The 13,385-nt window shown below is 53.1% G+C and overlaps 7 protein-coding genes across 7 annotated transcripts; 4 read left to right on the top strand and 3 right to left on the bottom strand.

Moving 5' to 3' along the window:
• Window positions 1–74: 74 nt before the first annotated feature.
• On the top strand, window positions 75–2,189 carry JCM15063_000607 (PQ-loop repeat-containing protein; the record flags this gene model as incomplete). The annotated part of the gene is made up of 4 exons (XM_076680430.1): window positions 75–93; window positions 154–186; window positions 257–1,439; window positions 1,521–2,189. Coding segments are annotated over 4 exons (1,904 nt in total), but the record flags the coding sequence as incomplete, so codon positions are not given.
• Window positions 2,190–2,355: 166 nt separating this feature from the next.
• Window positions 2,356–3,805, bottom strand: JCM15063_000608 (exodeoxyribonuclease III; the record flags this gene model as incomplete). Its single annotated transcript, XM_076680431.1, has 6 exons — window positions 2,356–2,408; window positions 2,482–2,536; window positions 2,619–2,977; window positions 3,055–3,232; window positions 3,308–3,408; window positions 3,478–3,805. 6 exons carry the CDS (start codon window positions 3,803–3,805, stop codon window positions 2,356–2,358), a joined length of 1,074 nt encoding a protein of 357 aa, XP_076532390.1.
• A 168-nt stretch (window positions 3,806–3,973) lies between these two features.
• Window positions 3,974–4,853, bottom strand: JCM15063_000609 (OB-fold nucleic acid binding domain-containing protein; the record flags this gene model as incomplete). The annotated part of the gene is made up of 2 exons (XM_076680432.1): window positions 3,974–4,191; window positions 4,298–4,853. 2 exons carry the CDS (start codon window positions 4,851–4,853, stop codon window positions 3,974–3,976), a joined length of 774 nt encoding a protein of 257 aa, XP_076532391.1.
• A 491-nt stretch (window positions 4,854–5,344) lies between these two features.
• Window positions 5,345–5,972, top strand: JCM15063_000610 (nucleotide triphosphate diphosphatase NUDT15; the record flags this gene model as incomplete). The annotated part of the gene is made up of 3 exons (XM_076680433.1): window positions 5,345–5,435; window positions 5,493–5,710; window positions 5,805–5,972. The coding sequence occupies 3 exons, from the start codon at window positions 5,345–5,347 to the stop codon at window positions 5,970–5,972; spliced, it is 477 nt and encodes a 158-aa protein (XP_076532392.1).
• A 730-nt stretch (window positions 5,973–6,702) lies between these two features.
• Window positions 6,703–9,538, top strand: LUC7 (Luc7p; the record flags this gene model as incomplete). The annotated part of the gene is made up of 9 exons (XM_076680434.1): window positions 6,703–6,824; window positions 6,893–7,124; window positions 7,705–7,744; window positions 7,810–7,910; window positions 7,984–8,127; window positions 8,214–8,309; window positions 8,390–8,453; window positions 8,533–8,744; window positions 8,834–9,538. The coding sequence occupies 9 exons, from the start codon at window positions 6,703–6,705 to the stop codon at window positions 9,536–9,538; spliced, it is 1,716 nt and encodes a 571-aa protein (XP_076532393.1).
• A 147-nt stretch (window positions 9,539–9,685) lies between these two features.
• Window positions 9,686–11,051, bottom strand: ECM2 (Pre-mRNA-splicing factor ECM2; the record flags this gene model as incomplete). The annotated part of the gene is made up of 6 exons (XM_076680435.1): window positions 9,686–10,009; window positions 10,076–10,164; window positions 10,230–10,466; window positions 10,535–10,736; window positions 10,814–10,877; window positions 10,966–11,051. The coding sequence occupies 6 exons, from the start codon at window positions 11,049–11,051 to the stop codon at window positions 9,686–9,688; spliced, it is 1,002 nt and encodes a 333-aa protein (XP_076532394.1).
• Window positions 11,052–11,609: 558 nt separating this feature from the next.
• Window positions 11,610–13,338, top strand: JCM15063_000613 (uncharacterized protein; the record flags this gene model as incomplete). The annotated part of the gene is made up of 4 exons (XM_076680436.1): window positions 11,610–12,327; window positions 12,404–12,693; window positions 12,763–12,820; window positions 12,908–13,338. The coding sequence occupies 4 exons, from the start codon at window positions 11,610–11,612 to the stop codon at window positions 13,336–13,338; spliced, it is 1,497 nt and encodes a 498-aa protein (XP_076532395.1).
• Between the last annotated feature and the right edge of the window lie 47 nt (window positions 13,339–13,385).

Raw genomic sequence — 13,385 nt, forward strand, 5'->3', positions numbered from 1 at the left:
CCCCCCCCCTTGAGCTGATTCTCTTCTCCCGCCAGGTCTCGCTCTTCCATTCCTCATCTCTTGGTTCTGGGGAGACTTTACGAATTTCGTCGGGTGAGTTCTCGTTCCCTTTGTGACAGAACACGACGACTTACTCCGATTCTCGGTGCATAGATGTGTTTTGACGCATCAGCTCCCGTTTCAAACGTACGTCTCTCTTTGTCTACAATATCAGTGCCGCAATAGGGCTGATCATGACTTCCAAAATCTCCGACAGCTACCTCGCGACGTACTTTCTCTTTGTCGACGTCGCGCTCGTATCGCAGTACTACTACTACAGTCGACGCAAACCTCCTCAAGACTTTCCGCCGCTGTCGGAGAACTTTCCATACGCTCAAGGCTCTGCGATTCATCATCCGCCCTACGTTCATCCTCGGAAAGCATCGAAAACGCGTCGGGGTCGTCCTGGCCGCTCGAAAAGCTACAACCACCTTCCGCGTTCTTCCTCTGCACACACGATTGCTGCTGCCGAAGATCAAATGCGCGCAAGTTGGATGTCGGAAAACACTAGCTCGGCAAGATCGACTGCAGCGACGACTCCCAATCTGGTTCCGCACACACGCGAAAACTCGAACGCGGCGTTCTTGCCTTCGAACCTCAGCTCCACGAGCCTGTACAACAGCGATGCTTCTCGCGAGGAGCCTCCATCTCCTAGCATTCCGGAAAGGGGTAGAACCCTGACCCGATTCGCTGGTGCAGGAGGAACTTTGACCCAGACTTTCGACCCGACTCTCGCGACCATCTACGGATCGCCGTCGGGAGACCAACTCGGCTCCTACCCGGTACACACGGCTCAAACTCGATTGCCTCACCACCACGTCTCGTTCAACCCAGCTACTACTACCACCACGAGCGAACACCGCGCTCCCGTGCAAGATCCGCATCACGAAGCACATCACATGACGAGAGGGTCTTCGAGTCGAAGTCGACCACCTCCGCCGTCGAGAAGAGGCACAGGCATCGCATTCCTGTCGGTGGGACTGTTGTTCACGATCGGGACTCTAACTAGTGGTGGTGGTAGTGGTGCCGGATCATTGACCACCAGAGGAGGCGGAAATGCAGGAGAAGCTTGGCGTGTTCGAGTTCCCACAGGGCCCGACTCGATCGTTAAGCCTCGCGACCGGTTCGTGAGTCTCGAACGCCAACTCCGATACCCGACCATGTTTGTCGAATCTAGTTCACGATCGACGAAGCGTTCGATCTACCCGCTCGACGTTTCTGTCGAGATTTCTTCAATCACAACGATGAGCGCGGCAAACGATTCTCGATCGGATGAACCGTCTTCACCTCGAGATGACACGACCGGTGGAACAGATTGGGAACGAGTCATTGGGAGAGTCAGTGCGTGGTTGTGCACAACGGCATACTTGACTAGTCGTCTACCTCAAATCTGGCGCAACGTAAGTTTCTATCATTCTCACACGATCGCATCAAATCTACAAGACTAATAACGCCTCGCTTTGTCTTGAACTGCAAAAAAGTTCCGTCGACGTTCCGTCGAAGGATTGGCTATGACCTTATTCCTGTTTGCGTTCATCGGCAACTCTCTCTACGTCGCTTCAATCTTGACGAATCCGTTCTCGAAAACCGAACCTGGTTACCTCGTCGAAAGTCTCCCGTACCTGTTGGGATCTGGCGGTACTCTCTGTTTCGACTTGATGATCATGTTTCAAGCAGTCATCTACTCGGAGAAACGGAGGTTGAGGAAAGAATCGCATCATCACCATCGTCAACGCGAGGGCAAGAAGGACCGGAATGGACTCGACTCGGCAGAAGAGGAAGCGGCCTTGTTGAACCACGATCACGACGAAGAATCGGAGGATCTTGAACGACAACTAGCTCGAACTCGAACGAGAAGCAGGGACTCGGATGTCGGATACAACTCGAGATCGAGCAGTCGTAAAACTGTTTCAAAGCTCTACATGACGAGAAGTCGTTCGACGGAAATGGTTCGAGGGAATCACCACAATGCTTCATCACGATCTCGCACGAGGCAACCAAACGATCAGCTCTTCGACGACGAAACTGATCATCACGAACATGAAGATCTGGGGCGGGTTGTACCTCCGAAAACGAGATCAGGTCACAGTTCGAGGACGACCTCGAGCAGTTCTATTTCAAGGATCGGATCAATTCCAGAAACGGGGTAGTTGTGACATAGTTCGAGACTGTCTTTGCCGATTTCTTCATGTTCTGTTCACTTTACCCCGGAGGCATCTCTCCAGATTATTCCAGATTATATCCGTTCTCTCTATGCTGCCATTATGTTGCAATACCCTGCAATCCCAACCCGTTTCAAACAGCAGGAATACCACTCTACAGGGGTCCTTCGAGATCGAGCATAATTGGAACGTGATCCGAAGCTCCATCTAGAATTTTGAACAGGGTCAATCCGTCAGTCTGGTCGTTCCGGGTGCTCTGAGGAAATTGAAAGCGGTTCACAAATGGATTGACGAATCTCGCACTGCTTCACTTTGTTCAAGATGCGTTCGGAAGCCTGTCGTACCGCGATCGTAGCATCTTTAGCCTGAGGGGGGAAAAGAACGGGATCGAGGGACTCTTGTTGGCGCGAGACTCACCACGACGAAATCCAACCTCCACCCGATCCCCTTTGAACGACATTGGAACTTGTAACTAAAGTACGTGTAGTGTCCTTCGAGCTCGGGATTGCGTTCCCTCCACACATCCACCATCCTGCCGTTGGGTCCTGCAGTCAACTGAGCGTTGAACCCGTCAATCTCGGTATCGGTACATCCCGCCGACTTGTTGTAATTCGTTTTCCAGTTGCGAATGTCGAGTGGAGTCGGTACGACGTTCAGGTCGCCGAGCCACACAACCGGTTTCTTGCTATCGAGTTGTCGCAGGTACGTTTCAAACGCTTTGTTCCAAGCCGCTTTCTCGGGTAGAGTCTTCAAAGCTTGTCCAGCATTCGGCACGTCTGGTCAACACAAGTATCAGCAAGATATTGAATCAGCGTTGACGTGGAGAACCCGTCAAAACCATGGAGAGACTGACAGGTTCCGACGAGATAGGTGTTGGCAAATTCCAGCGTGATGATCCGGCCCTCGGACTCTTTCTGAGCAGTCTCGGGTTCAGTGGTTGGGAGCCCTTTCACCACGTTGAGGGGTTCAATCTTGGACAGAATCGCAACTCCAGCTTGACCTTTCTTGTGGTGAATCCCCCAGTACCGGTACTAACAACGCGGAAAGAGTTCAGTCTCGGTCTGATGACTTTCGAGTCCGAATCAGTGAGATAGATTTCGACGCACGGGATAACGGTCATCGATCGAGGGTAAAGCGAGACTATCACATTTCGTTTCTTGCAGAATGAGAATATCCGCATCTTCCGCTTCGACGTATTTCGAGAAACCTGCACACTCGTTCCCCACCTTAGTCAACAGTGTTTGTATAGCCGAGTAGGGAGCGATATCTTTTGTACCTTTCTTCTCGCAAGCCTTCAACCCGGCAACGTTCCAACTCGAGATCCGGATCTGATCGGAACCGCTCGGTCTCTCGAACGGTTCGAGTGGATCTGGGAATGCCGTGTTGTTCGGCAAGTCTGGGTGGATCGGAGTGACGGGAGCTTTCTTCTTGGGTTCCTTCTTGGGTTTCTTGGTCACTTTCGTCTCTTCCTCGTCCGCAGACGACAATGCAGACAGTTCAGAGTCGGATCCTTGAGGCTTGGTATCAGGTGCCTTCCGTTTCGTTGTCTCTGGTGCAGCAGTCGCGGATGCTGCTGCAGTCGAAGTGGAGGCGCGTGGGGCCATGACGAAGACTGGCGTGAATCGCAGTCGGTCAACCGGTCGAGGAACTAAGCGGTATGATGTGCCTAGTAACACACGCGCTCGATGGAGAGTGCGCGAAAGAATGATGAACACAAGCTACAGAGCTAATGACGCGGTACCGGTTTAACCCACAAAAGTAGTGGTTTTGATTCAACTGAAATCGTGCTCCCGATGTCGGTTCCACCATGCGACAATATCCCATACTGCTCTAGCTTGACCAAACTCCTGTGCCCAGTTCTCATGAAATGTGTACAGCGCGTCCTGACTGTCAAATACTCTCGTTCGATACGCGATCCCAACCTGCGACGTATGCTCGACCAATTTGAGCTCGAGGTTGGAAGAGTAGTTTGATCGGTACAGTCTCAGTTCTGTGCCGCATACCAAGCGAAAAGCCATCGAGAGAGAATCAGTCTCGGTGTCTTTGTGCCAGAAATGCCCTCACAGACTCGGGAAAGAAGGATACGATGTACTCACTGCCGAAGAAAACCACATCACCCGTCCTGAGCGCCTGTGCGAGCTCGATTCCAGGATTGCCCCAAGCGACCAATTTCGCGTTCGCGCCCGTGTCATCTTCCAAAACGAGTTCGGTCACTCTACTGTTGGCAGTCTCTCGCGAGTCGACACTTGTGATGACTCCAAGCACCGAAACTGTTACGCCCGTCGTAATGGTTGAACTCGTTAGCGACGCGTACCGATTTCGCAATTGGTCGAGTTTGGTCAAGTCGTGAAGGGCCCAAGGGAGGGCTGGGGGAGGACCAATCGAAAGATCGCACGAAGACGCGTACGAGGTATCGTCATCTTCGTCGAAAGAATTGATCGCAATCATGGATGGTCGCTCAGGGTTTGAAGTGAGATCAAACGTCGTCAAGGCTGCTCCCGTCGAGTCGTACCTCGAGAACGAAACATTGGTCGTCTCGTTCGCTTCGTCGAGGAACGATTTGTCGTGTCGTTGCGATCGTGTGAGACTTGGTTCGGCTTGCGTTCGGCGTGAAGGGGGAAGAGGCCTCGGCTGGCTCGGAGGTGGCAGCATAAAAACTGGAGACGAGGGACTTATCAATTACGCTGGACAAGTCTCCAGTAAGAGGCAGTAAGGGATCACTGACAGCTCTCAAACTCTTGCGTCTCGATGCTCAAGCGAGGCTTCTTCTTCGCTTGATCGCATACGGCGGGGTCGTCCCGCTCGATCCCGGTCACCCCTTGCGTTGGGCGTGACCCCTTATTCCGTAATACACCTTCGACCTGCTTCCGCGGGACACTTCCCTCTGTGAGGTCGGTTGAATCAACATGCGGGGGCGAGAGTTCGACTGTCGTCGTGCTCCATCGAGTTCGAGTTGTCCAGCCGGAGTCTTTCTGGGAGGCTGAGCATTCACGAGTGCTTGGTGCGCCATTGAACACGATGAAGCGGGTCATCCATTTGACGTGGCTAAGCGAGAGCCATCAGCCGGCGCGCGCGTATGTGCTGCCCTTGATCTGACTTCTCTTTCTCTACCTCGACTCCCGTCATATCCTGAAGCTCGCGCGATGGGTACGGTACGAGTGGGAGTCGGGTGTTTCGTCTTGAACGAGAAGAATGAATTCATCGTCGGACTGCGCAAAGGATCCCACGGCGCGGGTGAATTGTCCTCTCGCTCGACACCCTCACCGTAATTGACTTCAAGTCAATCTACAGGTTGCATTCAACTTCCGGGCGGTCACCTCGAACTGACAGAAACGTTTCAAAGCTGTGCGATTCGTGAAGTCCTGGAAGAGACCGGCATCGAGTTGAATCCAGACCGAGACCAGCTCGAGGTGGTCACGGCGACGAACGATGTGTTTGTCGAGGCAAAGAAACACTACGTGACAGTATTTGTCAAAGCAAGGGTCCAGGGCAGGACGGTCGAACCGAAAGTGAGCTTCCTTCCGTTCTCTTCCATCCGGCTTTGTCAAGCATCCCGATGAGACTGAATTGTGTCACAAATGTTTCTTCCCCTTTGCTGCAAAGATTCTCGAACCGGAAAAGTGCGAGTCTTGGAACTGGACGACCTGGGCCGACATCGTTCGGATCGCCCAGTCAGATGATCATGCTGAACGAGAAAGATTGTTCTTGCCTTTGCGAAACCTGGTCGAACAGTATCCTGAAATAGATCCGACTGCGCCGTGTATAGAGTGAGCTTCCAATGGGAGGTATCGCGCGAGCAAAGCGAGAAATGAAAGAGAGCATGGGACTGGCCCATCCCACTCGCACAGCCATAGCTTTTATAGCGATTGCAGACATAGAAGTTCTAGAAGTGAGAATGCACATTGATGATAAGCGGAGGTCAGCGCGGAAAAGGTTTGTGCTCTTTCGGATTTCCCCACCGAAGGCCCGATGTCGCCCTCGGACTTTTCCTCTCGTCCATCATTCCTTAGAGGCGCACAAGACAGCGGATCCTTTGTGGGACAATGCCAGCCACGCCTTCACGTCACACCGACCGAACCGCACGCTCAGGGCGCAGGGTTCAGTCTGAAGTCCCCTGCTTCTCTCGCCCTGGCCTCCTCCTCCAGATCTGATGCAGCCCCGCGTTTTCCTCAATAAAGGTCAAATACACAGAGATGCAGGTAGACAGTAGCGCGGACGAGGCGGACGGAGACGCCGACGAGCAGGAAGACTCGGCGAACGATGGCACTAGGGTCCAACAGTCTGATCCAGAAGAGGAGGATGAAGATGTCACTCTGTGAGCGTCTAGCGCGGATCTTGTCTACCAACGCGGGAACAAAGAGAGTCATCAATTGCCTCCCGCACAGACTTGACTTTCAGAGTCTGTTGAACGTACGCTTCGCTTCTCAACTCTTTGCTTCATCAATCTCCCCTCGGAAAGAGACAATGAGCTACACAAATGACCAGCTTTCAACAGTCCGAGATGAACAAGAAGATCAAACCTCAAGCGCAAGCCGCACGGTCGTTGAAAGCGAGGATGGAAACAATCCTGAACGACGCTCTCGAGCAAGGACATCGCCTGATCGAAGCTCATTCGTCCAAGACGTACGTCTACTCGAGACTCACACTCAGCTTCGCTGGCCCGACCCGTATTCGGATCCGTGTCTCTGCAGAGACCAAATCATCGGAGAAGTCGGACTCGAAGAGCAAGAAGCCGCATCAAAGACCGAGTACCCAGGGATGATCGCACCTGCGAGTCTCAAGCTTGCGGTCGAGAGTCAGCGCATGTCGAATGGAGCAGTTGTCGTCTCGATTGACGAGTACACAAACGAGCAAGCCGAGCAGAACAACGAGTTCATCCAGGATGCTAGGATCGCTCGTGCGTGTTCTGTGGACTGTCTTCACGTGAGTGAGGGCCAAGTAATGCTTAGCAAAGAGTCGCACGAATACAGTTGAAGCCAGGAAGGACCTCGCGGTCACGACGCGCAAGAAACTCGCGAGAATCAGCGAAAGACTGATCGAGGATAGGCGAGAGATGGCGATCGCAAGTCTCCTCCCTGCATTTTCTTGCGACACTTCATCCCGAATCTCTGAGCTGATGTAAGTCCGAATGTGCGCTGCCGTTCCCGTGCCGAGCAGCGTCAATTGCGCGAGGGCAAGAAGGAAGCCAAACACTGTAACGTGGCGCTGCGAATGCGTCAATAGGTGCCTACTGATCGTTCCATGATGCTGTCAATGAGAAAACCCTTAAGCATGCGAGGAATGTGAGAGAACGCGAGAAGCGTGGAAATAACGCGAACGTCGGATCCGAAACCACTTGACCTCCCCCGCGCCCAGTCTCCCACGCCGTCTCGAGTACTCACTCGTCGAGGACAACATGGGTCGACATGCGGTAAGTTCCGAAACGATTAGGTGAACCCCGAGAGCGAGCGAGTCGAGGCAGAGACTGACGAAGGGTTTCATCATCTCTCGTCGCACCTTGCAGGAGCAACAACGCAAGATCCTCGAGCAACTCATGGGACCTGGTACGCCTTCTGTCTTGTCGATTGATTCGCCGAGCACTGACTTTGTCTACTGCGTGTTGTTGCAGAGGCACTCGGTATCGTCCAGAGCGACGTTTCGTTGTACGATCCCAAACTGTGTCATCCGTTCGTAGCCGGGATCTGTCCCCACGATCTCTTCACCAACACCGTGAGCACTGCGAGCCTACCCTAAGCGTCGTCGCGATCACTGAACCTGATCTGCCTTGCCTCGATCTGTTCAGAAAATGGACCTTGGTCCTTGTCCCAAGAACCACTCGGCGAAACTCAAGTCCGAGTACAACGACTTGCTCAAGAAGGCCGAAACCGAAAAGGATGACAAGCAAGTCCGCATCTTGAACACGTTCAAAGCCAACTATGAGCAAGTCGTACGTTTGAATACCCTCGTTTTCTCTCTTTCTGTGTGGGCTTTGTCGTCCCGAACGGTTGTCTGACAAGGCTTCCTTATGTGCAGATCTACCACTTTATCGAAGAGTGCAACCGCAGGATCTCGGCCGCGCAAAGGAGGTTGGAAAAGACTCCCGAGGAGAACAACCGTACCACCGCTCTCGTGAGTGTCGTCGAGTTGAGAACGATCGACCGCAAGATCTCCCTGACCCTCAAACCTGCTTGCTGTCTTGCTGCAACCAGATGCGCGAAGTTGGAGAAATCGAGGGAGCGTACCAAGCTGCGATGGCTGAAGTCGAACAGCTCGGTACGGAAACCCCCATTTCACTTTCCCCTCTCTCGTATCTTTCCCCACCGTGATTGATCGTCTGTCCCCAATTCTACAGGATCTCAGGGTAAAGTCGAAGAGTCGATGGTGCAACTGACGAAAGCCGAAGCGCTCAAGGCCGAGAAGCAAGAGAAGGAACGCGAGTTGACCAACTTGACCGAAACGGCTGGTGCGTCCGGACACCAAAAGTTGAGGGTCTGTGAAATCTGTGGTGCCTACTTGTCCGTACTCGATTCCGATCGAAGGTTGGCCGATCACTTTGGAGGAAAGGTAAGATCATTCCTCTCTCTCTCTCTTTTAGGCGTGAAAAGAACCGCCCGAAACTTATCGCCAATGTCGCCCTCGTGTCGGATTCTTAGATGCATCTTGGATATCATCAACTGCGAGAACTGATGGACGAATGGCGTTCGCGAGGTCCACTCCAAACCGCTCCCCTCCCAGCAGTCGGTACGAAGAACTCGTCGATCAATGGACACGGTCCGAACGGTACTGCTCCCGTTGCTGCTCCCGCCGTTGCGTTCCGACCGATCCCTCCCGAGAAGAGACTCAAACACCATTCTCGAGGAGACCGTGATCGTGAACGTGAACGTGATCGAGGCAGCGAACGTGATCGAGATGGAGATCGTAGGGACAGCTCGAGAAGGTACGAAACGGGTAGCGCTGCTGTACCTACTGGTCCTTCGAGTGGATCAGGAGGAGGAGATCGAGACCGAGATCGGGAGCGGGAGAGGGACAGGGACAGGGAACGTGAGCGGGAGCGTGAGCGCGATCGCGACCGCGAACGCGAGAGGGAACGTGAACGAGCAAGTGGCGGAGGCAGGTCTTCGAGGGATGAACATACTTCTTCATCGTCGAGGGACGACCACTCGAGGAGATCGGAACGTGACAGCAGTACTCGAACTTCTTCTTCGCGCAAGGAGGACGAGGAGCGAAGGGAAGAGAGGAGGTCGAGATCTACCAGGTACGACGATGACCGACGCAGTTCGACGAGGAGGACTCACGACGATGGAGGAGCTGACGATCGAAGCGCGGACAAGGACAAGAGGAGAAGGGTTGAAGCATGAACGAATTCCCTTGTTGAAACGAGACCCGAAATTTCCATGTACTCTCCGAGGTTCCGGTTTGAAAAACTTCGTGCAGACGCTTTCTCCTTTGGTTACAACAGATTGCGGTGCTGAAAAAAAACAAATGGGGTACAAAGAAGAATCGATCTACTTGCCCGTAGACTGCACCTCCCGTTCCGATACTACCGTAGGGGTGCCGCTACCACTCGAAGCGGCCGCTCCATTCTTCTTCGGCCGACTCCGTCCCCATTGGACCTTAACATCATGTCCGTCGACTTTGACTCCAACACTGCTGACCCCTGCGGCTTGTTCAGCAGCTTCTCGGTTGACAAAGTTGACGAACGCGACTTTAGAACTCGATACGAGCACGATCGACTTGATCTTGTTTGCCGGGAACGACGCGGCCGTATAAAACTGTCGAATCGAATCCTCGGTTGCGGTGGCAGGCAGTGCGGTCAAGAACAGTGACGTCTGTCAAGTGAGAAAACAGTCAGGAACAAATATGCAGGACGGTATACAGAGAGGATCCGAACTGACAATGTCCTCGTCAGCTGGAGGCGCCAGTCCTGCTTCTCCGGCATGCTTTGCGAGAATCTTGCGTGCGACTGGGTCATGATTGCCATGGTCTGTCATAGCCACAAGGGATCAGGAACCGCGGTTTACAACAAGATTCGCGTCGACGACGACTTACAGCGATCCTTGATGTTCTGGTGACTTAGATCACCCTTCTCGACGGGCAACTCGTGTCGATACGGACACGCATCTCCTCTGTTGCAACTGCCCTTGGCGTAGAATGAACAGATGTGCGGTCGGTTGCGTTTGTACGAAGGGTCTTGACGTGCGAGCTTCTTGAGCAGTTCCTTGCCGGCACTGTCAGCTTTGCCGAATTGGAACGCGCCCGATTCTCCGTTCTCCTGGTTCGCTTCGACTGTCAGAGTGCCAAAAAGACAAAGGGTGGTTAGAGTAGGCCTAACAAGGTCGTGTGAACCGACTTACGATTCTGCGCGTAGTATTCGCGATTGATATCACTCTGAGGTGCCTTGCTCAGCCTGCCCAAGACGGTGTCGCGCACTTGGGTGGGCAACCCGAACTGCAAGTCGAGTAGGCACGTTTGGCACACGTTCTTGGCTTTCGCACACGTCTGGCACACTTCAGTCTTCTTGTACCTCATGCCTTGTCCTGGCAACCAGCGAAAGACCTGATGACAGAGAAGAGAGCGTGAGGAAGGGTCAGATGGAACAACGGTTCTGCAAGAGTACTGATCCGGCTACTGACCGTGAAGGGTCGAGTGCACACTTTGCACTCTGCTCCAAGCGACTGCTTCGACATGCGAATGTATCTGGGTTCGCGGATACACGAAGAGGATCAGACGGATGCAAGATGGGGGCAGTCAAGCGAGATCTCTGCCACGAGACGAAACGACGTACGGGTTGGGACCGAGACAGGTGTTGCACAGACTCGGAAAGTCACTCGACTCGACTCCCGCTTTGTTCAGGTCAGCTTTGGGAGGCATCGTGAAGGGTGGTGATGCGAGTCGGCAAGTTCGAAGGTAACGATGCTGTGGATCAAGAGATCGGTATGAATAGCCTGAGTGGTACGAGCTGTGCTTGTCAAGACGATCTAGAGTGTCGGCGCGCAAGGCGGCGAATGCTGATCAAGCGTCTCGTACGTGAGTCGGGAACGACATCTTTCGGCTCAACACACAATCGCTTCGGTTCTGCATCCATCATGATCAGCTGGAAATATCCATGGTTCAGGATAATGTAGCCAGAGGAAAAAACAAATAACAAAGGTGTAAACTAAATAATATGTCCGCGGCGACCGAGAATCATCTTACAAGTCGCATTAATTGCGCTGTGACTAACAATGCGTGACATACGTGATCACCCAATCTCACATTCTTGTACCGATACGAGGATTTGGCTTTGCAAACATTGAAGTGATCTAAGCGAAGTACTGCGGCAACATGATAGCATCGCGATAGTTACTCTCTGGCGCACGACTGTCGACAGAAGTAGGAGAAGCGCCAGAGGGCACCGGCTCGTGATAGGTGATAACGAACTCAAGCTGGATGCCGGTCCCGACTAATACGACCGCCGATTCGACGTCGGCACCGGTCAGGCTCGATACGTTCCGTTATCACCCTGTTCCCGGCGGTTCGGATCTCGAGCAAGGACTCGGATCAGGAGCAGCACGAAGCGAGCAACTTCGCAACGAGCGAGAAACGTTCAAGGATGGACAGGAGGAAGAAGGCCTCGAGGAAGATGTTTGGGACGATTCGGATCCAACCGTCAATGTTTCAACCAAGCCACCACGAAGATGGATTCGACAAGTCGCACTCTTCGTCCTTGGCGCCGTCGTGGGAGCTGTCATCTTGTCGAGCGTCCATTCGCTCTGGTCGACTTCGGCCCCGCAGGTTCCCGAATTTCTGCTCGGCGGACCGCACGCGTCCTCGGTATCCGTTGATTTCGACTTTGAACGCGAACCTCCCGTTCGAATACACTATCTCGAAGAACCTACGATGAACGATCGAGCCGCATTGCTCGGAACTTGTCCCATCCCGGTGGTATTCACCTCGGACGAATCTGCTGCCGATATCGTCGTTTACAACTCGGATTCGAACCGTGGGCTCAACGAAGACGAGCTGAAAGATCGTAGGCGGGACCGTCCATGGCAGAAGCAAGTGATTTGGGGGGTCGAGAGCGCCCCGAACCGCGAATTCCTCGAAGCTCATTTCGACAAATTGCAACAAGGTCGGCGCAACGAAACTTATCACTACGAGATGACTTGTCAGTCGATCCGCTTTCTCTCAAATACCTACGAACCTCGTTTCGTCGAAAATTTACGAGTGTAGTACCGCGCCAGATCGTCTAAACTCGACCGTGCCCACAACTTACTCGTATGGGTATTTCAACTATTCGAACCCGCCAGTGCCCTACGCTTCGAAACGCCACGACAAGATCGCTGCGAGTTTCGTTTCAAACTGTCGACCCAAGAACGCCCGCACCCTGATCCTCGACGAATTGACAACTCTGCTCGGCGACAAGCTCGACAATTTCGGGAAGTGTCACAACAATGCCAATGCGGACGATACTTTGAAGCAGATTGGCCACTACGAGGATGTTGGCACATCTCACACGAATTGGAACACCAAGGTAAGTTGAACCGAGGACAGGCATTCTTACGATGAGACTCATGCAGCTCACGAGCCCGTGCGTGCTAAGATCACGACGATCAACTACTATCTGTTCACAATCGCGTTTGAAAACTCGAACGATTTCGGTGAGGACAAAACCTTTTCCTGACCCCTTTTTCCGATCCCTTACCTGCACCAGCTTCTGAAACCTTTGAGGAATATCTCTATGACAGACTATGTGACGGAGAAATATTTCCAAGCGCTCGAGCGAGGGTCTGTACCGATCGTATTTGGCGCGCCGTCCTATTCGACTAGGTTCTTCCCGGCTTTGAACGCCGCGATCGATGTTGCCGATTACCTTCCTACGAACTACACCCAGCCTTCACGCACCGATTCGAAAGAGCCAACGGAATTGTCTCAACGAGCGAAAGATGGTATCGCGCAACTCGCGAATCGGTTGAAGTACCTCTCGAGTGAAGAAGGGAGGGACGAGTACGAGCTCATGCTCGAGTGGAAGAAAATGAATTGGTGGAAAGCTAATCCGCGCAACCCTTTGAGCGAGATTGTCCGAATGGCACATTCTCCGTGGGAGCAGGATTGCAAGTTGGCGGGGATCTTTCGTGGCAACCAGAGTTGGGCGCAAAGCGGGTACTCTATAGATTAGAAATCAATCTCTCCTGTAATACTCTGAGCAGCGCAAAAAAACCGTGT

Source organism: Sporobolomyces koalae (genome assembly GCF_050403365.1).
Source record: "Sporobolomyces koalae JCM15063 DNA, S_koalae_JCM15063T_v1_ctg38, whole genome shotgun sequence".
Lineage (NCBI taxonomy): Eukaryota > Fungi > Basidiomycota > Microbotryomycetes > Sporidiobolales > Sporidiobolaceae > Sporobolomyces > Sporobolomyces koalae.